At 47.1% G+C, this 26,271-nt stretch overlaps 1 protein-coding gene across 1 annotated transcript in view; it reads left to right on the forward strand.

Annotated features, from left to right (window-relative positions):
* Positions 1-26,271, forward strand: part of EP300 (E1A binding protein p300) — a 507,140-nt gene that overhangs the window by 269,013 nt on the left and 211,856 nt on the right. The window contains 3 exon segments of the mRNA XM_030203013.1: positions 6,552-6,737; positions 7,733-7,892; positions 23,004-23,122. Coding sequence (XP_030058873.1) covers positions 6,552-6,737; positions 7,733-7,892; positions 23,004-23,122 — 465 coding nt within the window.

Consider the following 26,271-nt stretch of genomic DNA (forward strand, 5'->3'; position numbering starts at 1 on the left):
GGTAATGGTGGTGGCACCGTTCCTGTGTCGAGAGGGGATTCACACCCATTTGTATCTGGACGACTGGCTGATTTGAGCATCATCCTTAGAGAGTGTTCAGAGGACAGCCAGGGTGATTGACCACCTTCAGTCCTTGGGATGGGTGGTCAATTTTTCCAAGACCCAGTTGATGCCCTCGCAAACTGTGGAATAGCTTGGAGGTACTGTTTGATTCCTAGGTGGGAAAGATGTTCCTTCTAGAACTGTGCCAGCAGAACATATTGAATGATGAACTATAAAAACATATGAAAAATAACAGGTAACTAAATAAGGATCAATTATAAAATTATCTAAACATTTTATCACTACCTGGATAGTACCGGGGAAGTACATGAAATATAGCTGCTTACAGGTTCCGCCAGCAGCAGTTAGCATATCTGGGTTTAAAAAAGGTTTGGACAAATTCCTGGAGGAAAAGTCCGTAGTCTGTTGAGACAGACATGGGAAGCTCTGCTTGCCCTGGGATTTGTAGTATGGAGTGTTCCCACGATTTGGGTTTCTGCCAGGCACTTGTGAACTGGCTTGGCCACTGTTTGAAAACAGGATACTGGGCTAGATGGACCATTGGTCTGACCCAGTATAGCTGCTCTTATGTTCTTATGTAAGATTCAGCCTGAAGTTTCCAGCCTCCTCCATCTCCCAACTCCTTGAGCATGGGATTATGGGCTCCATAGATCGACTCTTGATGTCCTTTCCTAGCTGAGTTTTTACCTTCAACCCCCTTCAGTTGTCCCTTCTGACTCAGTGATCTCCCTCATTGGAGGATTGCAGCATACGGCTCCTTTGGACGCCCACTGCCAAGTTCATTCTGCTTTGGTGACTTCAACCACACAACCTTTGGAGAGGACTCTCCTTGGCATCTCTGGATTGGGTGAACATAGCCACAAATGCCAGTCTCTCCGGTTGAGGACCACACTGTTTGTGTCAGGTAGCTTGGGGTCTTTGGACCTGGGTGGAGGCTTCCTGGTAGGTCAGTCACCTTGAATTGAGAACCATCAGATGGGCCTTATTGGTGTTCTCATCGTTCCTGCAGGGCAGATACTGTCCAATAATGCAATAGCAGTGGTATTTCTCAGTAGGATGCTCCTCTGGCCCAGAAGGCTTGTCTTCTCTGCCAGTGGGTGGCGCTTCATCTTTATAGATGTTGCCAGCCCACATTGCCGGTGTTCAGAATGTTCAGGCAGACTTCCTCGTGAGGAATCTCTTGGATCCGGGAGAATGGGAGCATTCTGAGGAGGTGTTTCTGCTCATTTCTCCAAGATGGGGTCTTTCGGTCCTAGACCTGATGGCCATGAGGGCTAATGCGAAAACTTCCAGATTCTTCAGCTGTTGAAAGGAGGTGTGCACAGAGGCCATAGATGCCCCACTTCAGCTGTGGCCGGAAGCCTCCCTCTGTATGCATTTCCACGTGGTCAATGATAGGCAGGTCCTCAAGAGGGGTAGCATCAGAAACAGCAGATTCACTGCTCAGCTAACAAGCACTTCTCAGTAAAACACAGCAGAAGAGTTCAGTGAAACACAACACATTTATACTACAGAAAGGCAGATATACACAGCCTGGCAGTTCTCTCTAACAGAAAAAAAAAAAAAGGAATACGTTCTCAACTGTCTGAGATCTCGGACGAGCCCCCATATATGTAGGTAGTCACAAATGATACTTATAGGAAAACACCTTCCACCTGTCTCATTTGCGCCCAGATTCCCAATACAGAATTATTTTCAGGCAAAATACTCTGATCGCTGTCTAGGGAAGGAGGCAACCTGGATTGGCACCAAGCCAATGCTTCCGAAAGAGAGAAACAAACTAATGCCAGCTGATATATATATTAGAATTTATTATAGATATATAAGATATACAAAATAGGCCACTCTGTAGCAAAGCTTAGCTAAATACAAAAATAACTTGCTGGTGTAAAACTACAAAATATATTGTCACAACTATGCACTCTGATTCTTACTGGCTACTAAGTAAATTACACAACCTGATTTGTAATACTAACTATGTTCTGAGGTAAATTCGGTTATTAGCAGCAATCCTCCGATCATGAGTCACGAGGTAACCTCCCTTGGCTAAGACAAACACCAAACACAAATCCCAGACTAATAGGAAATAAATCTCTGTACCTTGCCACGCTGTCTCTCCAGCAGTCAGGATGAGATAAGAGTTGATTGCTTCTCCGACTCTAGCTGTCTCTCCCAGCGAGTCTTATTCTCAGAAGTAGGGCAGGGTCTCTGCAGCAAGCAGGGTCACAGTCACTCCGTGCGGGTACAGCTGAACCAACCGGTACTTTCTGTAGATAGGCAGTTCACAAGGTTGTGGACCACATCAGGTCTCACTCGTCCTCTTGCCAGCTCCAACTTCTTCCATGGATTCCGACCAACTAACTTCTCCTTCTTCCCGCTTTCTTAGCCCCTTTTCCTCAGGTGACCAGCGTGGACCAATCCTCATCTTGTCCAGCTCATTCCATGAGCAAGAAACGGCCGTTGTTCATGACTTTGAAACTGTTACTTCTTGGTATGCATTTCTGTTTCTCACCCGGCTTGTTGGAGCCATGTCTCACTCCCTTTTCAGCTTCTCAGGGAGATAAAGGGGGGTTGGTTGCCCACAGCATGTCCTTGGATGTTACATGACTGCCAGTGATTTTCCACAAGCAGAAAGCTGAATTTGCTGTCTCACTGATGTACAGGTCATAGGTTGCAGACTCCATCTTGTTGTATTAGGATTATACAGGCTAAGACCAGCAAGGTGTGAGACACATGGAAATATCCCTACAGATTCCCCCCCTTGGAGAGGGAATTTACTACAAAGGAGTAAAAGCCTTCTCCGACCTAACTAGCAATACAACTAGACGGGTTAAATCAGGACTCATGGTCAAGACTGAAGAGACACAAGAATAATAAATGTCAGTAACTCAACACTAACACTCTATCAATGAAAACTAGAAGCAAATACTTCATGAAATCATAACACATTGTTCAAATGTAGGTGGCATTATGGCGGCCTTCGTACGCTGATTTGATTTGTCTTCAGGTAGACAGTCCACTTTGATTTGCCTATTGCAATGGTCTGTTGCACCAGGGACTGGTGCTCATAGAGGATCCCCATAGGCGGTCGGTGGCCCAACTGTTTGGGGAGGCTAAAGGGGGCGGGGTTAGGGGTGGAGCCAGGGGTGGAGCTTAAATTCATAATTGTCTGATAACACGCAGAAAAAAATAAATAAAAATAAGTCACAATTAATACCTTTTATTAAATTTAGATATTAGATATGTATCATATGTCAAAGAATAAAGTGGTTGCTCAAAGCATATACTAACCACAATTGCTCAACTGCAAAACATTATGCACAACTTTGTGCAAAAACACACTCAGAACCTTACTGTACCATAAATATTACACTGGGCAGAACCTAATACACCAATATACCACCCATACGGAAAATGCAGACCGTCAACAATATGAAACAAGGGATCATATCACAATTCTCATGTAGAGCCACAAAACACCCTAATTCATGTTTAATGTGGGATAAAATGCCATAAATAAATAAATAAATATAAACTTTTAATGTTGAGCACCTGATTCTCAAAGTGGACATATTCCAAACAGTATAATGAAAATAAAATGATCTTTTCTACCTTTGTTGTCTGGTGACTTTTTCTGATCATGCTGGCCCAGTATCCGTTCTGCTGCTATCTGTCCTCAGTGCAGGTCAGGAAGTCATCCTCGTTAAATATCTCCTTGGCAACCCAAGACACCTCCAGCCAACCCCCCTGCTCTCCCAGCAGTAAGGTAAACAAACCATAACCAATTTCTACAACTGCTAGAGGGCTTTCACTGCAGCTCCTGCTGTGAGGATGGAGGTAAATCAACAATTTAAATCCCCTCAGAGCAGCTGGACTCCACAGCTGATCCATTCTGCTGCAGCAGGGCGGAGGCTTAGCCTCTCCAAGCCTCTTATACCGGGCGCCTATGAGGATCCCTGTTGCTTTGGTCTTACAGCCTGGCTGTTGAGAGGTTCAGATTGAAAAGGAAAGTTATCCAGAGCATGTCATCACTACTGTGCTCCAGGCCAAGAAGTGGTTATGCTAGAGTGTGGCGCACTTTTGAGTCTTGATGTGTTATTAGAGTTGTTCAGCCACTCAAGGCGTCTGTTTCCCACATCTAGACCTTCTTGTAGGAGGGTTTCAAGATGGGGCTATTGCTGAATTCTTTGAAGGTTTAGATGGCAGCCTTGGCATGCTTCCACTGTCACCTACAGAACTTGTCCTTGGTATTTCATCCTGACGTGGTCCATTTTCTTAGGAGTCAACCACCTTCAGCCTTCGAAGTGTGCAATTTGTCCTTCCTGAAACTTGAATCTTGTTCTCTGGGCTTTCCAGCAGGCACTCTTTGAACCACTGCACAAGATTTCGTTGAAGGATCTCTCTAAAGGCAATGTTATTGATGGCCATTACTTGGACCAGGAGAATTTCGGAGTTGCAAATGCTGTCGTGTCAGGGCCCCTTCTTATGTTTCTCCTAGGTGGGATCAATATTAGGATGGTTCCGTCCTTTCTCCTGAAGATAGTTTTGGCTTTCCATCTGAATCAGGCGCTAAATGTACCTTCCTTTTCGGAGAGAGGATTAGCTGGATGAGCAGGGTTTTTATTAAATATCTCAGTCATCAATCAGTTCAGGCACTTTGATCGCTTCTTTGTTCTGTTTGCTGGTCACAACAAGGGCAACCAAGCATCGAAGACTGCCATTGCGTGATGGTTCAAGGATGCTTTCCCCTCTGCATATATTCCGTAGGGGAAAATCTCTCTCATTGGGTCTCAAAGCACATTCTACCATGGCGCAGGCTTCTTCATTTGCTGAAGTGCAGTCAGTCGCCCTTAATGAGATTGGCAGATATGCAATGTGGTCGTCTGCTCACCCTTTTTTTTTTTTTGCATTACTGGTTGGATGTGTTCGCCAGGGGAGATGCCGCTTTTGGGGTTTCTGTTCTTGCATTGTCCCACCTGACTTGAGGTTGGCTTTTGTATAACTCACAAGTCTGTGGATTAGAAGAAAAAATTAGTTTTAACCTGTTAATTTTCCTGTTTCCCTGTGTATATAGCTTCAGGTTGACATTGATGATTAGTGTTTGCAGAGGCAGTTATTAAAAAAAAAAAAAGAAAAAAAACCAAAGGATGATTTACAACTCGCTATGGACACTCCTCGCTTCTGCATGTTTCTTCGCTCCTGGTGGGTAGATTTAGATTCTGTTATGTTTTCCTTACTGCTTTGTTATTGACAATACTGAAGGAAGAGCTACTACACAGGATGTCTTATATCTCAGCTCTGGCATGCTCTCAATCTCCACCTACTGGTAGATGGGCATAACCCACAAGTCTCTGGATTGATCTGTTTTTGGGACTAAAGGAAAGAAAATTAACAGGTAAGAGCTAATTTTTTCCTTCTCATGCCCTAGGCTCAACCATTTCTCTCACCCTGGCTCACCACCATCTCTCTGTACCCCTAGATCATTCCTCCTTACTTGTCCCCTCCCTGTTGCCTCACCCCCTCACTCTTCACACTAATTCTTCATCCTCCACTCCAAGCTTATTTCTTTGCTCACCCACCAGACTCACCCCTTCATTCTTTCTCCCTCCAATCTCGCTCAACCCCTAAGCCTCCGGCTCATCTCCAAACCCTTTGTTCTGCAGTTCTGTTTTTGATACTGCCAAGTCAGGATGATGAAAAGAACAGAGGTGTCTAGCATCAGGCACACTGAAGAGAGAGCAAAGGAAGTAATTTCCATCTTCTTTGCATTCTTCACACATGACAGATAAAGTGTGACAGTTCATGCTCTGTTTATAACGGTACAGGTTGTATCGCTAATGTGTCTACACGTTTCCTCCTTAACATCAATTCAACATTACAGACTCCTGAGGCAGGCGTTTCAGAGTGCTGAAACACTGCGCCATGTCAAGTCGATTTGTTGAATAAATCCTGTGTAAGACAGTCTGTGACTCCCTCATTCTGTGGAAGTGTCGTGTCTACAATACTCCTTTGATTGACCTTTGGCCACTTGGTGCCAGGTCTAAGTGCTTTCTTTTCATGTGCAGATGAGCTTGCAATCTCACATTATGATTTTGTGAACCGATTTAGTTATGACCAATAGCCTGGGAACTGCTGATCTAAGACTAGCAAAAACACACTTTGATCAATAAATACTTAAGTCATGGAGAGGAAATGCATTTCAAATTCCATGGCTCAGTTGTACTAGTAACCTAGTACATGCTTAAACTTATGGAGATTTGGATATGCATTTTCAAATATAGCCTAGAACCTGATTAGCAAACTTACTTAGAAGACTCAAGACACTGAAGTGGAAGTCACTTAATTTGTTTGAATATTGAATATTTGCAATGTATATAATGGGATATTTGTCTTACATGATGAACCTTCCCTCATGACAAGCAGGAAACAGAAAAATACTACATCATTGACAGCACAGGTCTTTGACCTTCTTTGCCACTGCTTTGCAGCTTTCCCAGTCGGCAGTGAATATGGATGGACAGGTCTCCAACCCACCATCCACCAGCAGCACAGAAGTCCTCTCTCAGCAGGCTACCCATGAGCCACCTTCACAGGACCTAAAAATTGAGATGAAAGTAAAGGTGGAGGAACTTGAGACAGAACCTGCAGAGTTTACGGTGGAGGAGAAGCCTGAGGTGAGCAGCTAAAATTATGGGGCACTCTATACTTGCGCTTGCTAGCCTGCTTTGTCTTAGTGTGAAGATCTTTAACCTTTGGTGCTTCTTAACTCAGGCTTGTGAATGCTCCCCCCCCCCCCCCCCCCCACATTTTTTAAAAATAGTCCTAAAAAAAAAACCCCCACCAAGGTTCAGCTGATAACATTACAAATGAAAGCTAATTGTTCATTGATTGAATTTGTTGAGAATTTATGGTGGCTATAGTTTGCTGAAGAAATAGCTACAAGGGTGGAAGGGAAATAAAGTATCAAGAGACCACTGGTCTGATTGAACAATTTAATAAAACAAGTTCCAGTCATGTTAGCTCTATACAGACTGTGTTTCGGCTCCAAAAGCTTTTGTCGGGAGTTAACTGCTGGATTCTCTCTCAACATGTATTTGTCAAAATGAAACAAACCTGTGTTTGTCACACTTGCAGTCTTCTACAGGAAGCACGTGTGTAAATACTGTTGGCAGCTACGCCAGTGGCAGCATTTACACACGTGCTTCCTGTAGAAGACTAAACGTGACAAACGGGGGCTTTGTTTGATTTTGACAAATACATGTTGAGCGAGAATCTAGCAGTTAACTCCTGATAAAGGCTTTTGGAGCCGAAACAGTCTGTGTAGAATTAACGTGACTGGGACTTGTTTTATTAAATTGTTCAGTCAGACCAGTGGTCTCTTGATACTTTCTCCTTACACCCTTGTGGCTATTTCTTCTGTATTGCTTTGTTGAAGTCTTTGGTTTTCTCCTTGTGTTTTTGACTATAATTTGCTGTCCTGGATACTGATTATGTTGATCCCTAATGATATCTGGGTTTGGACTATGATTTAGACCCAGATAGCATCAGGTGGGAATTCGGGTAAGTGGGGAAAAGGAATTTAATCTTTCTAAGAGATACTGAGCAGTGAGTACAGGTAGATGTATTAACAGAAAAAAAAAACAGCAGCTGAAAGATTTCTGTCTTCCAGATCAAAGATGAGGCAGCAGTGGAGGATTGTAAAGTAGATCCAATGGAGTGTGAGGAGAAGAAATCAGAAGTGAAAACAGAAATAAAGGAAGAGGAGGAAAGGCCAAACACTCCAGCTACACAGTCCTCGCCAGCACCTTCTGGGCAGTCTAAAAGAAAAAGTAAGAGGAATTTCTTCAACGCCTTTTCTTCAAGTTGGCAGGATACTGATTGCTTATGGTGAAAGTGAAATGTGTGTATGAGCTGATGTAGTGGCCGTCCAAATTTCGAGTTGGTTTTGGCACGAAAACCAACCCGAAAGGTTTGGGTTTTGGTGGAGTGCATTTTCGGCTGAAACCTAAACTTCCTTAGCATCCCTCTGGACTGGCCCAGAAATATCTGATGGGTTGTGCACGCCTACCAGCAGGTGGCGACTGAGAACTCTGATTCTTACATAAATCTATAATTTATTTTATTTGTTGCATTTGTATCCCACATTTCCCACCTCTTTGCAGGCTCAATGTGGCTTACATTGTGCTGGAGAGGCGATCACCGCTTCTGGGTTCAGAAATACAAAGTGATACTGCATTATAGTTCATAAATGATAAGGTAAATTACAGAGTAATTTTGGCTTGAAAATCATAGTAATAGAGTAGATTATAGGGTAAGGTAGATGATCAAATATCCTGCATGAGAAGTAGAGTGGTAGTGAGTAGTGCATAGCGTTCATTAGTAGCTGCGTAAATGAGGCAGTGGAGTGTAAGAGAGTTCCATTTTGTCTAGTTTGAAGTTTCGTTTTCTAGAATTTAGGAAGGGTCATTGTGGTATGCTTTCTTGAACAGGTTGGTTTTCAGTAGTTTTTGGAAGATTGCTAGGTCATGAATTGTTTTTATTACATTTGGTAGTGCGCTCCATAGTTGCGTGCTTATGTAGGAGAAGCTGGATGCATATGTTGATTTGTATTTCAGTCCTTTGCAACTGGTTTAGTGTAGATTCAAGAATGTGCGTGCTGACCTTTTTGTGTTCCGGGTTTGCAGGTCATTCCTTGTCATCTATACCAGACCAGTCTGGATTAATGGGTTGTGTCCATCTACCAGCGGAAGGAGACAGAGAAAATAGTTCCAAGTAAACTGCCCCTTAAGGGTATCTTGCAGCCTGGAATATTTAGTATTTTCTCTGTCTCCTAGCGGATGGTGGACGGATCGTGCAGCTGCTCTGGATTTCTGGCCAGTAGCTCCTGTCCCAGATTCTTTTGGTGACAATGGAGTCAGGGGTGTGCTGGTAGCCGTGTTGGGGCTAGTTTTAGATGATAGTCTGTGGTCCTGAGTTCCTCATCTGCCAGTTAGGGTGATATCCAGTGACCCTGGTTCCCTCCCCTCCCCACCCCTCCCCTGGCTGTCTTTCTAGCAGGGTGATTGGGGTTCTTCTCTTCTGTGGTGGTAGGTATATCTGAATTTCTGCCTCTGAGGTAAGCCTTTATTTATTCCTGTCACTAGTGAAGAAGGTTGTTTATAAAAAAAAAAGGAAACTGTTTTTTCCCTCCTTTTCTGCCTCTGAGGTAAACCTTTTTTAATTCCTGTCACTAGTGAGGAAGGTTGTTCTAAAAAAAAAAAAAAAGAAGAAACTGTTTTTCCTTCTTTCTCTTGTCTGTTACCTGATTTATTTTCCTGCCTTTAGCAATGTATTCTAGGGGGCTGCTTGCGAAGTTTCTTTGAATTTCGCTGGCCGTCATCTGATTCTGATCTTGGACCCTTCTGAGCTGGTACTAGTTGCTTTGATTTTTTTTTTTTGTGGGACATGGCTCATGTCTGGATCACAAAACTCAGCTGTTTTTTCCTCTTCACGGTCCTAGATGGCGGCTGGTTCAGAGGGTGGCCCTGTTGCTGGAACTTGTACATTTGTGGTTCAGAGGTCTTAGTCTGCCATTTCCAAAGTGGGGGAAGTCTCTCGCTGGCTACATTTGGCTGCAGGCTCAGTCTTTTTAGTCCAGGGCTATTTTTTCTTTCCTGTCAGCCTTATGCGGCTGTTGGTCAGTTCTTTTCCAGACCGTCTGATCTCTGCTGCTTCTGGCATCTTGCTCGAGACGCCCCTGCTATTTGATTCTTGTTTTGGCAGCAGTTTTTCCTCCCTTCCGTAGGGAGGTTCTGGTTCTCTCGGCTCCGTGGATCCCTCCTGTCTGCTCTAGTTTGTCTACAGGGTACTTTCCTTCTGGTGGGGGTCCGAGTTGCCCTTGGTGTGCAACTGCTAGCTCAAATCCCTCTTCTGAGACTGAGTACCCTCGGGAGCGCCATTCTTGCCAGTCTTTTGCTTGGACTCAGTTCATTGTCTCTTTACGGGAATGTGCCTTTTTAGGACTAGTTTGCCACAGCTCTTCCTTGCTTCCCTTGCTTTCAGGCGGGAGTTTTAGCCTAGCACAGGTGGATTTTGCCTTTTCTAGTTTCAGGTGCCTCTCTCCTGGCACATTTGGCACTCCTTCCTTTTTCTGTAAGGGACGCAGTTCTCTATTGCTGTGCATCTGGATTATCGCCTCTTATCTGTGTGCTTTTCTGTACTTTTCTGCAGGGAAGTGGATCTGTTCTAGGTCTGGAGTTTGACTCTCCCTTAGCTGGTTTTTCCTCAGTTTGGTGTTAGTGGCCAGCTTTCTCTTTGTTTCTGGCCTGGCAAGAGTTGTTTCATCATCACTGCCTTATGGCTGCAGTTTGCTCCCTATGGTCTGAGGATTCCAGCTCCGTGATGCTTACCTCCCTCTTGGCGGGAGTTCTTTCTCTATGTTGACTGCTGCTCCATATCAGTTGCCTAGTAGGGCGGTCATTGTGGCTCAGAGACCACTTGAGTGCCGAGAGTCTCTCTTGGGGCATGGGGCTTTCTCCTTGTAGGTTTAGTCCCTCTGGGCCAGGGGAGTGCAGCGCCAGGTCTGCATTTCCACAAGTTGTGCTGCTTTCCTGTTGGCCTCCTGGCAGCACCTTCTTCTCTGGCTGTTCCCCGGGACTCCATCTATGCATTTTGCTTGTTGAGCACAGCTCCATCGCTGCATGATGAGCACGGCGCCATCGCTGCACGATGAGCGCGGCTCCATCGCTGCATGTTGAGCGCGGCTCCATTATTCCATGCAGTTCCTCCTTTCCATGTTGGCTTTAGCTCCATCGCTGTATGTTGAGGACAGCTCTATCATGGCATGTTGAGTGAAGTTCCTTCGCTGCTTATTCTGCAACCTTTCATCTCTGCATGTTGAACGCAGCTCCATTCTCACATGTTGAGTGTAATTCTTTCTCTGCCGGTCTCAGCGTGGGGCACAGTCCTGTGTTTGCGTGTAGAACACAGCTCTGTGTCTGCCTGTGGAATGCAGCTCCTTGTCTGTGTGTGGCATGCAGCTTCCTATTTGCGTATGAAATGCAGCTCCCTGTCTGCGTGTAGAGCGCAGCTCCATTCTCACATGTCTAGTGTAGTTCTTTCTCTGCAGGTCTCAGCGTTGGGCACAGTCCAGTGTCTGCGTGTAGAACACAGCTCTGTGTCTGCCTGTGGAACGCAGCTCCTTGTCTGTGTGTGGCATGCAGCTTTCTTTGCGTATGGAACGCAGCTCCTTGTCTGTGTGTGGCATGCAGCTCTCTTTGCATATGGAACACAGCTCCCTGTCTGCGTGCAGAGCGCAGCTCCATCTCTGTATGTTTAGCACAACTCTTCTCTGCAAATTAGGTGAAGTGGAGCACAGCTCTGTGACTGCAGGTGCTACACAGCTTCATGTCTGCGTAGGAAGCATAGCTCCAGTGGCGTGTGGAGCGCTGCTCCTTGCCGGCGTCGGGAGCACAGCTCCTTGTTTGCTTGTGGAAAGCAGCTCCTTGTCTGTGTTATATACACAGTTCCATCGCTACCGCAGCTTCAGTTCTGCAGGTACCTCTAACATCCAGCTCTTTCAGTGGGGCACTACTCATCCTCTGTCTGTTACTCTGCTTGTTCAGCGCATTTCTATCTTTGCCAGAGGTGTGCAACTCTTTCTCTGCCCATGGTGTGTGGCTCAGTTTGTGTGCTTTGAGTGCAAATTCGTTTGTTCTCGTTGACCATGGATCCTACTCTGCCTGATGAGAGCTGCTGCTTTTCTGTCCCTTGAGCACAGTTCAGTCTCTGACTGTGGAGCATATTTTCACCTTTGCCTGTTGGGCACTGTTTCACCTTGTCGGTCAACCCCAGTTTTTTTCGGCGGGTTGGATACAGTAACTTCTCAGCAGCTGTCTTGTCTCCTGTTAGCTACCATTCCAGTGGCACCTTTTCTTGCTGTAGCCTCTTGGTGGCTGGCGAGAAGCTTCACCATTGCTGGAGTTTGAATTAGTCTCTGCTCCTTTTGTGACCTCTTGGCACCTTGGGGGTCTTTTCTCCACAGTGTGGCTCTCGACCCTCTTTTTGTCTCCTTTTGTTCTCTTGGCACTGTTCTTTCATCTCTAAGTTCAGAGTGAGGTGGTTGAGGAGTACTCTTTCTACGGTTGTACCCTGGTATGCTGCTGCCCTTTTTCTTTATGGTTCTGGAGAGACTAGAGCTCCAGTTGGTTCTCTCGACTCTGGAGTCTCTTCTTGTTCTGTGGAGTTTGATTCTCTCACTAGGCGCGGGTCTGGGTGGTTCCTGGGCCTTGCTTCCTTTCTTCTATGAAGTGTGGCGCACTGTTTGGGGTTGCGTACTCCTAGTACTTGTTAGGGTTGCTTCATCCGACCATCTTGCACTTAAGGCAGACCTGCAGGTTTGGGAGTTAGTCTTTGTCCTGCCAGGGTTCAGAGACGTGGATCCTGGTCTAGGAGAGACAGTTCTTCTCCTTGTTGCTCGGATACGACTGTTGCCTTCCTTCCAAGGGGTGTTCTTTGGCATGAGTATCTTTTGCTGCTTCTTTTACTACTCTCGGGACAGGGGTATGTAATTTTTCTTTTGCTCAGGACATTTGTTTTACGTCCTACAGCTTCATTTCCTTTTCTAGTGTCTACCTCTGTTCCATTTTGGTAGCCTGGTGGTTTGGATATTCGAATCCTTTTCTGCTGATCAGTTTTTGCTGTGTGTATAGCTTTGCTGATTTTTCAACCTTCTGCATTCCTCTCCCCCCCCTTTGGGAAACTGCTTAGCTACATCCCATTAGTCTGGACTGGTCTGGTATACATGACAAGGAAGGAAAAATTATGTTCTTACCTGATAATTTTCTTTCCTTTAATCATACCACACCAGTCCAGATGCCCTCCCTGGCTAAAGTCTGTCAGAGTGTTGTTTCCTTTAGGTATCCCTGGCTGTTCCACGATGCTTCAATACAGTGGGATGTCCTACAGCACTGCCATTTGTTGTTGTGCCAGCTCTGTATGACTCCTGTTACTTGGCATCACGGAGTTCTTTCCCCAGATTCAGGGGTAGATCTCTGTGCTTGAGCAAGCTCAGTATGGACCATTCCCTCCCGCTTACTTTACTGTTAGGGGAGGTTGCAGTTGCCTTTGGCCAAGCAGGAACAGTGAGGTTCTGCATATTGGCTCCAAGAGTTTGCCTGTTTGGTATTAACTGTGTTTTCTTCTAGACTTCAGACCACCATTGCTTGGCTATTTGAAATACTAAACATTCCAGGCTGCACAATACCCTTAAGGGGCGGTTTACTTGGAACTATTTTCTCTGTCTCCTTCTGCTGGTAGATGTACTGGTCTGGTATGATTAAAGGAAAGAAAATTATCAGGCAAGAACATAATTTTTCCATTAGGTCTGACATATATATCGGGGTTTCACCGTGAACGATTTTATGGACCAGGGTGCAGATTTTGAACGCAATTCGTTCTTTTAGTGGGAGCCAGTGTAGTTTTTCTCTTAGGGGTTTGGCACTTTCTTATTTCGTTTTTTGAATCTGTATTCTCAGTCTTCAGCAGGTGGTAGATGTGGTGAGCCCTTCAGTCTCAATAGGTTCTTCTTCTTTATTCTTCTTCTTTGCTTTCTTTAAAAAAAAAAAATCACAAAAGCTTTAGGCTCCCTTTCTGTGCTCTGTTAGGGTCAAGTTTTCTGGCAGAGGCTGAGGCCCTTGGGGGTTCTCTAGTGCCTTGGGGGTGCTACACGCATGCAGCTGAGCCTCTCCTCCCTTACACCCCCGGTAGTCCTTAGCAGTCCTTTGTAGGGCTAGCTGACTTCTTTGGACTCTAAGCCTCAACCCCTTTGAGGGAAGGGTATTTGTGTGCTGAGGGGAGACAGCCACATTTGATATTAATAATTTAAAAAATCTAGTTCAGCATTCTCAGTCTTTTCATGGAGACTGTCATGGATTTTTTCACGGAGAGAGTGGTGGATGCTTGGAATGCCCTCCCGTGGGAGGTGGTGGAGATGAAAACGGTAACGGAATTCAAACATGCGTGGAATAAACATAAAGGAATCCTGTTCAGAAGAAATGGATCCTCAGGAGCTTAGCCGAGATTGGATAACAGAGCCGGTAGTGGGAGGCGAGGCTGGTGGTTGGGAGGCGAGGATAGTGTTGGGCAGACTTATACAGTCTGTGCCAGAGCCAATGGTGGGAGGCGGGGATAGTGCTGGGCAGATTTGTACGGTAAGGTATACACAAAAAAGTGGCACATTTCTTGGGCAGACTGGATGGACCATGCAGGTCTTTTTCTGCCGTCATCTACTATGTTATGTTACTATGGAGGGTGGGAGAATGGTCAGGTGTCTGAAGTCCAGGTTCACCTTTCACAAAAAAGGTTTTAGGGTCCATCCTCTAATTCCTGTAGGAGCTCACTTAAGAGGTTTTTGATAGAGTGGACCCAGATAACCTGGGATCAGTGGGTCCTCAACATTCGCCGAGGACAAGCAGGCTGCTTGTTTTCACGATTGGGTCGTCATCCGCGACGGCCCAGCAAACTGGCAAAAACTTGCATAGCAAAACAAAGGAGTTCTTGAGAACGCTCCGTTGCGCGGGCCGAACACACCACGCATGCGCAAACGGCTTCCCACGACGCGAGCGTGCCCTCTTTAGTTTTTTTTCTGTCCATGTCTTGAGTGACATGTTTCTAGACGGTACTCAGTTTTCGGCTGCAGGAGACTTGGTTAGCGTTTTACGGCTCCCCTTTTTTCTTTTCTTTTCTTTTTTTTTTTCGTCTTGTTAGTAGTTTTTTCAAATTAAAAAAAATAAGGTTTTTTTCCCTTATTTTATTAGTTCTTCTTTAAGTTTCCTTTCTTTTTTGTCTCGGCCGCCCTTTAGGCTGTGTTTTTTTTTTAATTACCTCTTCTTATAGACCTCTTTCTGACTCCGTCACACGGGGGACTAAAGGTACTTAGTTCATATATCAAGTTCTGTATAGTTTCTCTAACTTCCATTGTCACCCAATCATAAGGGGGTCTGTTCTGGGGTGGCATTAGGAGCCGTAATTGAAAACTAATTCCCATAACTACAGCTTTCTGTTTTTCTAGATCTAGGTATATTCTGGGCCATTTATGTTCCCACCTAAATCTTATTAAACATCTGTCTAAGTTTCTGCAAAGACTGAGTGTCACTTGTATGTGATCTACCTTGTAGACTAAATGTTAGGTAAAGAGAAGATAGAATCAATAAAAATAAAGACAGAGATAGGTTTAGATAGATAGGTACATTTTATTTCTTACCCAAACACAAGTCCTCAAATTGATACAAATACAGACATTAGACAGATTCTGGGTGCAGCCGCACAGGGCTCCGCCGTCTGACAGAAATGCTGGAGAGGACTCTCAAAGTAAGGCAAAATCTCCCCTCTTTTATACTCTATCTTCTCCATAGAAGTGAATGGTGAGATACCTAGCTCCTAATATTTCGCAATTTCTGAGAGCATACTTTCCCATGCGGTCTGCTGTCTGATGTGCCCACCTCCTTCCGTTCTCAGCTACTGCTAATTATCAACATGTTTTGGGAAGCGTTGAGATAACAGTTTCACATCTTCCGGCTGCAATACTTTTCATACCTTTCATACCATCTCATGAACTCTGTATTACCTCTGTATCATTGTATACCAAAACTAATAAGCTCCATTTTATTCATCTGATCTTTCATTACAGATGCTATATTTGATTTAAAAATTGTACCAATTTGTGTCAGGACTCATTATTCAGACCTGCTTTTTGCAGATTCTCAAATATTAAATCACTTGCTTGTTCTTTGGCCTAGTCAGTACTTTTTCAGTTGTTCTAGGCTGCATAGCTTTACCCATCACTATTCCAGTGGTAGATCTAAAGCCAGGCCATATATTAACAGCTGCGCGGCCGGGTCATTTTTTTCCTTTTTTGTGCCTTTTAATTTTGTAGCCGCTGTTTTTCCGTCCATGTCATTGAGGACTCCCAGCGGCTTCAAGCGTTGTACTCGCTGCAACCAGACATCTCGGGTACCGAACCCCATGCATGGTGTCTCCAGTGCCTTGGGACCGAGCATTTGCCAGCTGCGTGTGTAAGCTGTGCTCTTTAATGAAGGAATGGACCCAAGTGTCTCGGGAGGCTCAACGTGAGAAGCTCTTTGCGGATCGGTCTGGTCCTTCGACGTCCATCGACATCGGTACTGAGGTCGTCAACGTCGAGGGAAGCATTGACATCAAGAGTGCAGGTAATGGCTGCCAAACGACAGTATCGCGCTGGGAGCAGCGAGGCATCGAGTGGGTCTCCACCTATCTCGAGGCCTACTGCTGTGCAGGCCGAAGGTCGGTCCTGGCTCCGAGGAGGCGTGAGGATTTCACGACCTCCTCTTCGGTACTGAGGAGTCTCTATTCCAGGCATCGAGCGAAGGCTAAGAAGCATCGTCGTCATTCTCCTTCCATGCACGGTACAGAGAGCTCCGGGGAGCCAAGGGAGTCAGCACCCGAGAAGCGTCGGCACCGGGAGGACCGCTCACCCTCCATAAAGGAAGTGCCGATGCGTCGGTCATCTGGCAGCCTGGTACTGGCTCTCGAGCCCCCTCAGATTCTGCCACCAACTCCTGCACTGCCCCCCCCCCCCAAGCCTTTTCCAATGGAAGCTCTCGACGAGTGCATCAGACCCCTTCTTCCACAGCTGCTGGAGGGATTGCTGCGCCAATCTGCTTTGGTGTCGGGGGTGCTTGCGCCTTCTGTACTGACTGCGGAAGTGGCATCTGGGCCATCGCCTGTGGTGAGGTCCCCGTCCTTGGTGCCACCACCCGGGTTGATTCCCCCTTGACGTCGTTGGAGGAAGCTTCGCCGGAGTCCAGGCAGGGGTCGACTTCTCGACATCCCCCACGAGGTCGTCGTTCCTCGACATCGAGACAGGCTCGGGTTCGGGCTGCTCTTAGATAGCTTTTGTCCGATACCGATGATGAGCGCTCGTGGGAAGAGGAAGAAGACCCCAGATACTTTCCGCCAATTGAAAGAAGAATGTCTCCACCTGAGAGTCTTCCTTTCTCATCCTTTGTTCAGGAAATGTCTAAGGATATTCCGTTCCCTATGGAGGTTGTGGATGAGCCCAGGGCCGAGATGCTCGAGGTCTTGGATTATCTTTCTCTGCCTGCTGAGGTTGCAACGGCCCCCTTGCATAATATGCTTAGGGAAGTTCTTATGCGAAATTGGTTGTTCCCGCTTTCTAATCCAGCGGTCCCCAAAAAATCTGAGTCCCAGTACAGGGTCCACGGAGAACCAGTAATGGTGAAGGCCCAACTTCCTCACGATTCCATGGTGGTGGACTCTGCTCTCAGAAGAGTCAAAATTATTAGAGACTATGCCTCGGTGCCCCCAGGCAGAGAGTCTAGGACCTTGGATTCTTTTGGGAGAAAAACGTATCAGGCCGCTATGCTCGCAGCCAAGATCCAAACATACCAGCTCTACATGAGCATCCACTTGCGGAACTCGGGGAGGGAACTGTCTAGTTTGGTTGAAGCACTTCCTCTGGAGCTCGCTGAACATTTTCACCAGGTGGTTAGGCATCAGAAGGCATGTCGCAAATTCCTGGCCAGGGGTACTTACGACACTTTTGATGTGGCATCCGGAGTAGCTGTTCAAGGTATAGTGATGCGCAGACTCTCATGGCTGACCTGGATCATAAGACCCAACAGCGAATGGCGGATGTTCCTTGCCGGGGGGGGGGGGGGGGGTAGTAATCTTGTTGGAGAAAAAGAAGAGGACTTGGTCGATCAGATCAAAAAGCACCGTGATGCTATGGATTCTCTCTCCTGCCAGGCGTCTTCTGCTACCACCTCCTCATCTAGGAGGTTTTTTGGAGGGAAGATGAGTGCTCCCTGTTCCTACAACAGGCGTAGGTACACTCCTGCTTCTCGGCAGCCTGTGCAGGCTCAGTCCTAGCATGCTTGTTCCCATCAACGCCGTTGGCCTAAGGCCCCTAGGGCTCCCCAGCAAAAGCAAGGGACGGGCTTTTGACTGGCTCCAATGCAGCATAGCCTCAGCAGAAAAAGTGTCAGTGCCGGACGGCTTGCCGGTCGGTGGGAGGTTGATATTTTTTCACCAAAGGTGGCCTCTTATAACCTTCGACAGGTGAGTTCTTCAAATAGTCCGGTTAGGATACACTCTCAATCTGGAATCCAGGCCTCCAAATTGCCCACCGGGAGCTCAGTCCTTCAGCTCCCAGCACAAGCAGGTAGTTGCAGAGGAACTCTCCGCCCTTCTAAAGGCCAATGCGGTCGAACCTGTACCACCAGGGGAAGAAGGGCTGGGATTCTATTCCAGGTACTTCCTTGTGCAAAAGAAAACGGGGGATGCGTCCCATCCTAGACCTAAGGGCCCTGAACAAATTCCTCGTCCGAGAAAAGTTCAGGATGGTTTCCCTGGGCACCCTTCTTCCCATGATTCAAGAAAATGATTGGCTATGCTCTCTGGACTTGAAGGATGCCTGTACACACATCTCGATACTCCCAGCTCACATGAAGTATCTTCGATTTCGGTTGGGAACACAGCACTTTCCGTACTGTGTACTGCCCTTTGGTCTCTAGTCTGTGCCCAGGATTTTCACAAAGTGCCTGGCAGTTGTCGCAGCATCGCTATGCAGACTGGGAGTGCATGTGTTCCCTTATCTCGACGATTGGCTGGTGAAGAGCACCTCGGAGGTAGGCACTGTACAGTCCATGCAGATGACTATTCGAGTGCTAGAACTACTGGGGTTCGTAATCAATTATCCCAAGTCCCACCTTGTCCCGGTTCAGAAATTGGAGTTCATCGGAGCTCTGTTGGACACACGGACGTCTCGAGCTTATCTTCCCCAGGCAAGGGTAGACAATCTCCTGGCTCTAGTGTCCTTGGCTCGAGCGTCTCAACAGATCACAGCTCGGCAGATGTTGAGACTCTTAGGGCACATGGCTTCCACAGTTCATGTAACTCCCATGGCACGCCTACTTATGAGATCAGCTCAATGGACCCTAGCTTCCCAGTGGTGCCAGGCCACAGGGGATCTAGAGGATGTGATCCATCTCTCCACCGACATTTGCAGTTCCCTTCAGTGGTGGACCATTTGATCCAATTTGACCTTGGGACGTCCATTCCAAATTCCTCAGCTGCAAAAAGTGCTGACGATGGATGCATTCCTCGTGGGGTGGGGAGCTCATGTAGATGTACTTCACACTCAAGTAGCTTGGTCCTTTCAGGAAAAGGATCTTCAGATCAACCTCCTGGAATGACGAGCGATCTGGAACGCTCTCAAGGCTTTCAGAGATCGGCTGTCCAACCAAATCATTCTAATTCAGACAGACAATCAGGTTGCTATGTATTACACCAACAAGCAGGGAGGCACCGGATCTCGCCCTCTGTGTCAGGAAGCTGTCCGGATGTGGCTTTGGGCGCACCATCACGGCATGTTTCTCCAGGCCACTTATCTGGCAGGCGTAAACAGTCTGGCCGACAGGTTGAGCAGGATCATGCAACCTCACAAGTGGTCGCTAAACATGGCCGTTGTCCACAAGATCTTTCAGAGTGAGGCACCTCCTCGGTAGATCTTTTTGCCACTCAGATTTTATTTTATTTATTTAATACATTTATACCCCCCATTTTCCCACCAGTTGCAGGCTCAATGTGGCTTACACAAAGCCGCAGGGTAGGCTACAGTTCAGAAAGTATAATTAAACTTTGTAGTAGTAGGTGATTAGCAATTTGGTATCATTTAAAACAACAACTGATAACAAAAGATAGTAAAAAAGTCCATGGATTGTGCTGAAAAACAGGTGGAAGTACATTAGGTTGAGTCTGTAAGGTATTCCTTCTTGAACATGGTGGTCTTCAATAGTTTTCTGAAATTTAGATAGTTCTGGGTTGATTTTAGGGTTTTAGGCAGTGCATTCCACAGTTGTGTGGCTATGAAGGAGAAGTTGGATGCGTAGGTAGATTTGTACTTCAGGCCACTGCAATCTGGGTAATGTAAATTTAGGAAGGATCGAGAGGAATTGAAACTGTTTCTGGGTGGAAGATCCACCAGATCTAGCATATAATTGGGAACTTCTCCGTAAATGATCCTCTGAATCAAGATTCAGATCTTAAAGGCAATACTTTCTTTAATGGGAAGCCAATGTAATTTTTCACAGAGGGGCTTGGCAGAATCAAATTTAGATTTTCCAAAGATCAGTCTCGCTGCTGTGTTCTGGGCGGTCTGAAGTTTTTTGACTAAATATTCTTTGCAGCCTGCATAGATTTTGTTGCAGTAATCTAAGTGGCTTAATACCATTGATTGTGTTAGATTGCGGAAAACATCTCGTGGAAAGAAAGGTTTTATACGTTTAAGCTTCCACATTGAATAAAACATTTTCTTTGTGGTGCAGTTTACTTGGGTTTCCAGGGTCAACTGCCGATCGATTGTGACTCCAAGTAGTTTTAGGCTATCCGAAATGGGGAGAGAGTAGTTGGGAATATTTAAAGTGGTAGGTTTATATTTATTATGTTGAGAAGATAGGATGAGGCAGATCAATCACAAAGTCCCTCAGTTCTGTTCCAGACTTCAGGCCCACGACAGACTAGCGTCAGATGCTTTTCTCCTACATTGGGGAACAGGCCTTCTGTATGCGTATCCTCCCATACCTCTAGTAGGGAAGACTTTGCTGAAACTCAAGCAAGACCGGGGAACAATGATCCTGATTTCTCTGTTTTGGCCTCGTCAGATCTGGTTCCCTCTTCTTCTGGAGTTGTCCTCCGAAGAACCGTGGAGATTGGAGTGTTTTTCAACCCTCATTACCCAGAACGAAGGTCAGTTCTACATCCCAACCTCCAGTCTCTGGCTCTCAGGGCCTGGATGTTGAGAGCTTAGAAATAGCCTCCTTGGGTCTTTCAGAGAGTGTCTCCTGAGTCTTGATTGCTTCCAGGAAAGATTCTACGAAAAAGTGTTATTTTTTCAAATGGAGGAGGTTTGCCATCTGGTGTGACAGCAAGGCCCTAGATCCTTTTTCTTGTCCTACGCGGACCCTGCTTGAATACCTTCTACACTTATCAGAGTCTGGTCCTAAGACCAACTCCGTAAGAGTTCACCTTAGTGCAATTAGTGCTTATCAACGTGTAGAGGGTAAGCCTATCTCTGGACAGCCTTTAGTTGTTCGTTTCATGAGAGGTTTGCTTTTGTCAAAGCCCCCTGTCAAACCTCCACCAGTGTCATGGGATCTCAACGTCGTCCTCACCCAGCTGATGAAAGCTCCGTTTGAGCCACTGAATTCCTGCCATCTGAAGTACTTGACCTGGTAGGTCATTTTCTTGGTGGCTGTTACTTCAGCTCGTAGAGTCAGTGAGCTCCAAGCCCTGGTAGTGCATGCACCTTATATCAAGTTTCATCATAAGAGTAGTCCTCCGCACTCACCCTAAGTTCTTGCCGAAGGTAGTGTCGGAGTTCCTTCTGAACCAGTCAGTTGTCTTGCCAACATTTTTTCCCCGTCCACATACCCGCCCTGGTGAGGACAAGTTGCACACCTTGGACTGTAAGAGAGCATTGGCCTTTTACGTGGAGAGGACAAAGCCCTATAGACAGTCCACCCAGTTATTTGTTTCTTTTGATCCCAACAGGATGGGGGTTGTCATCGGAAAACGCACAGTCTCCAGTTGGCTAGCAGATTGCATTTCCTTCAATTACGCCCAAGCTGGGTTGACTTTAGAGGGCCATGTCATGGCTCATAATGTCAGAGCCATGGCTGCGTCAGTGGCTCATCTGAAGTCAGCTTCTATTGAAGAGATTTGCAAGGCTGCGACGTGGTCATCAGTCCACACATTCACATCTCACTACTGCCTGCAACATGATACTTGATGCGACAGTCGGTTTGGGCAGTCGGTGTTACAGAATCTGGGGTTTAGAATCCAACTCCGCCCATTTCTGTTCTGTTCCAGGCTGCACTCTCACTTAGTTGTGTTTGTTTTTAGGTCAATTTCAGTTATGTCCTCGCCGTTGCAAGGCCCAATTGACCATTGTTCATTGTTTAGAGTGAGCCTGGGTGCTAGGGATACCCCATGCGTGATGATGTCCAGCCTGCTTGTCCTCGGAGAATACCTGCTACAGGTAAGTATCTTCATTTTCTCCGAGGACAAGCAGGCTGGACATCATCACAACCCTCCCTCCTCCCCTTTGGAGTTCTCTTCTTCTTGCTTGTTATATAACTGAGGGAAGCACGCGGGCGTCGTGGGTGGGAAGTCACTCGCGCATGCGCGGTGCGTTGTCCTCGCACCCGTCGCGCTACTTCTAGAAGCTTTTAAAGTTTTTTTTTTAAATTCCGGAGCTCCTGGGCCGTCGCGGACGACGACCCATGTGTGATGATGTCCAGCCTGCTATCCTCGGAGAATACCTGCTACAGGTAAGTATCTTCATTTTATGTACTCATGGTTGCAAGGTCCAATTGACCATTTTTTGTTTTGGTTGAGCATGGATGCGAGGGATACCCCACTTGTGAGAATACCTTAGCCTGCTTGTCCTCGGAGAAAGCGAAGATACTTACCTGTAGCAGGTATTCTCTGAGGACAGCAGGCTGATCATTCTCACAAACCCTCCCACCTCCCCTTGGAGTTGTCTTCTCTATCTTTTGCTTTTCACTGAACTGAGGAATGCGGTCACACGGAGGGCGGGAAGGCATCTGCGCATGCGCGGTTGGGTGTGGAACGTGCCTCAGAAGGCTCTAGCAAACTTTTTTGCTATGCATAATGCCGGTTCCCAGGGTGACGCAGATCATCGACCCCACTTGTGTGAATGATCAGCCTGCTGTCCTCGGAGAACACCTGCTCCAGGTAAGTATCTTCGCTATTTTTCATATTGGTGCTTGGAGCTTACTATTAGTGCGTTGGTAATTTTGTAATGCTTCTCATCAGTCAGATTGATTTGTTTCCAGATTTGCAGACTTTCTCATTTTCCCTCTCTCAATTCCAATCTGCAGTTTTCAAGCCAGAGGAACTGCGACAGGCATTGATGCCAACGCTAGAAGCACTGTACCGCCAGGATCCTGAGTCCCTCCCCTTCCGCCAACCAGTGGATCCTCAGCTCTTAGGAATCCCGGTAAGTGTTGCATTCTTCTGGGGAAGCATAACATAATCCAACATTTCTATACTGCAAAATGCCTGCAAAAGGTGGTTCATTTCAGTTCATAAGCCAGGGCTCAGTGTCTGTCTGGAATCATTGCTTATTTTCTCTGGAAGACTTAGTGCCATTATTAAAGCTCTTACAGGGATTACAATTACATTAGCCCCCTTTAGCTTATGACCTGCTTGTCAGTACTAGGCTCACATACATATTCCTGGGGAAATTTTATGAAAAAAATGTAAAATCTTGTGTGCAATATTTTAAAATCGTGCAGAATTAAGCATTCTTTATTTGTAAATTTGGGGCAGAATTTCCCCCATGATTAAGCCTGACCACTCCCCCCAGCAACATCACTTTTCCAGGTACCAGCTCTATCACCCCAACTTTGATTGCATCCATTCTTCGAGGACGAGCAGACTGCTTGTTCTCATGACTGGGTGACGTCCACGGCAGGCCCAGGACGGAAATCTTCCTAGCAACAAACGTTGCTAGAGCCTTTGAGCGCGCATGTGCGGTCATCTTCCCGCCTGTCACACGAGAGTCCCGTTTATTTTTTTCTTCGCGGTTAGAGAGTGACTGCTTGCTGTCTCCGTTCGCCCTGAAAGAGCCTTCGCTTATTAGTTTTTCGTCTCCTTTTCCCTCATTTTCTTTTTCTTTTACGTTGTTTCCCTTAAATATATTTTAAAAAAGCCCTTTATTTCTTAGTTTTTGGTCCTTTTAAGTTTTCTTTCACTTCCGTACGCGTTTTTCTCATTTTTGTGCCTTTATTTTTGATTTCTCCACCGCTATTTTTCCGTCCATGTCATCGAGGGCGCCCAGCAGCTTCAAGAAGTGAACTCGGTGCAACCGGACGATTTCGGGTACTGACCCTCACGCGTGGTGTCTTCAGTGCCTTGGGCCCGACCATCGCCCAGACGCATGTAAGTTGTGTTTTAGCTTGAAAAAGCGGACACAGGCGTTGAGACAAGCTCTTCGGGATCGTCTTTTCGGAGCTTTGCACAGTTCTTCGACACTGCGGTCGGCGGCATCGACCTCGGCACCGCGGTCGGCGTCGTCGACCTCAGGAGCACAGGTAATGGCTGTCCGGAGGCCACATGCTGGGAGTAGTGAGCCATTGAGTGGGTCTCCACCTGCCTCGAAGACTCCTGCTGCGCAGGCCCCACGGGGCCGACCACTCTCGGACCCAACCCCGAGGAGGTGTGTGGATTCCTTGTCCTCCTCGTCGGTACCGAGGAGTATCGATGACGTGCATCGAGCGAAGGTGAAGAAGCATCGTCATCGGTCTCCTCCTAGGCACGGTACAGGGAGCTCCGGGGCGTCGAAGGATTCGGCACCCGTGAAGCTCCGACGCTGGGAGGATCATTCACCCTCCATTCAGGAGGTGTTGGTGCGTCGATCTTTGGGCAGCCTGGTACCGCCTCCTCGACCTCAACAGATTCTGGACCCGATTCCTTCACCCGCCCCACAGCCTTGCTTGACAGCGACTCTGGACGAGCGCATCCGAGCCATTCTTCCAGGTCTGCTGGTGGGGTTGCTGCATCAGCCTGTTCCTGTGCCGGGGGTGCTTGTGTCCTCGGTACTGTCGATGGAAGCGGCAGCTGGCTCGAGGCCTGTGGTGAGGCCCCGACGCCGGTACCGCCTCCGGCATTGGCATCTGCCGCCACCCAGGTCCACGCCCTGTTGACATCGCTGAAGGGAGCTTCATCGCCACTGGCATGGGAGTAGACTTCTTGGAAACGCCATCGAGGACATGGTTCCTCGGCGTCGAGACGGGCCCGGTTTCGGACTGTAGTTAGAGAACTCTTGTCCGATACCAAGGAGGTTGCCTCGTGGGATGAAGGAGAAGATCCTAGATACTTATCTTCCGAGGAGTCTTGTGGTCTTCCTTCTGATCCCACTCCACCAGAAAAAAAGCTTTCTCCTCCGGAGTCTTTCTTTCTCTTCATTTGTCCAGGAAATGTCTGTGGCTGTTCCCTTCCGTGAGGATGAGCCCAGGACTGAGATGCTCGAGGTCCTTGACTATCCTTCACCACCTAAGGAATCATCCACTGTTCCTTTGCACAGTGTCCTGAAAGAGATACTTCTAAGGAACTGGATGAAGCCATTAAGTAATCCCACCATTCCCAAAAGAGCTGAGTCCCAATATCGGCTTCACAGAGAACCTTAGTTGATGAAGTCGCAGTTACCTCACGACTCTATGGTTGTGGATTTCGCTCTCAAAGAGAGCCAGGAGTTCTAGAGAATTTGCCTCGGCGCCCTCGGGGCGGGAGTCTAGAACCCTGGACTCTTTTGGGAGGAAGGCCCATCAGTCCTCTATGCTCATGTCCAAGATTCAGTCATACCAGCTCTACACGAGCATCCACATGCGGAACAATGTGAAGCAACTGGCGGACTTAGTCGACCAGCTCCCTCCGGGGCAGTCCAAACCTTTTCAGGAGGCAGTCAGGTAGCTGAAGGCGTGTCTTAAATTCATGTCCAGGGGTGCTTATGACACTTTTGATGTTGCATCCTGAACTGTTGCCCAGGGTATAGTGATGTGCAGACTCTCATGGCTGCGTGCCTCTGACCTGGACAATCGGGTCCAGCAGCGAATTGCGGATGTCTCTTGCCGGGGGATAATATTTTGGGTGAGAAAGTCGAGCAGGTGGTCGATCAGCTCCACCAGCGGGAAACCGCTATGGACAATCTCTCCCGCTGGGCGCCTTCAGCTTCTGCCTCATCAGGTAGACAATTTTTCCGTGGAAGGAGGAATGCTCCCTATGCCTACAATAAGCGTAGGTACAATCCACCTTCCCGACAGTCTTCTCAGGCTCAGCCCCAGCGTGCTCATTCACGTCAACAGCATGCGCCCAGACAGACCCCTGCAGCTCCCCAGCAAAAGCAAGGGACGGGCTTTTGACTGGCTCCAGATGAGCGTAGCCGCTATAAAAGTGTCTGTGCCTAGCGATCTGCTGGTCGGGGGGGAGGTTAAAATTTTTTTACCAAAGGTGGCCTCTCATAACCTCCGATCGGTGGGTTCTCCAAATAGTCCGGCTCGGATACTCCCTCAATTTGATCTCCAGACCTCCAAATTGCCCACCGGGAGCTCATTCTTACAGCTCCCAGCACAGGCAGGTACTTGCAGA

Source organism: Microcaecilia unicolor, chromosome 1, assembly GCF_901765095.1.
Source record: "Microcaecilia unicolor chromosome 1, aMicUni1.1, whole genome shotgun sequence".
NCBI classification, from domain to species: Eukaryota; Metazoa; Chordata; class Amphibia; order Gymnophiona; family Siphonopidae; genus Microcaecilia; species Microcaecilia unicolor.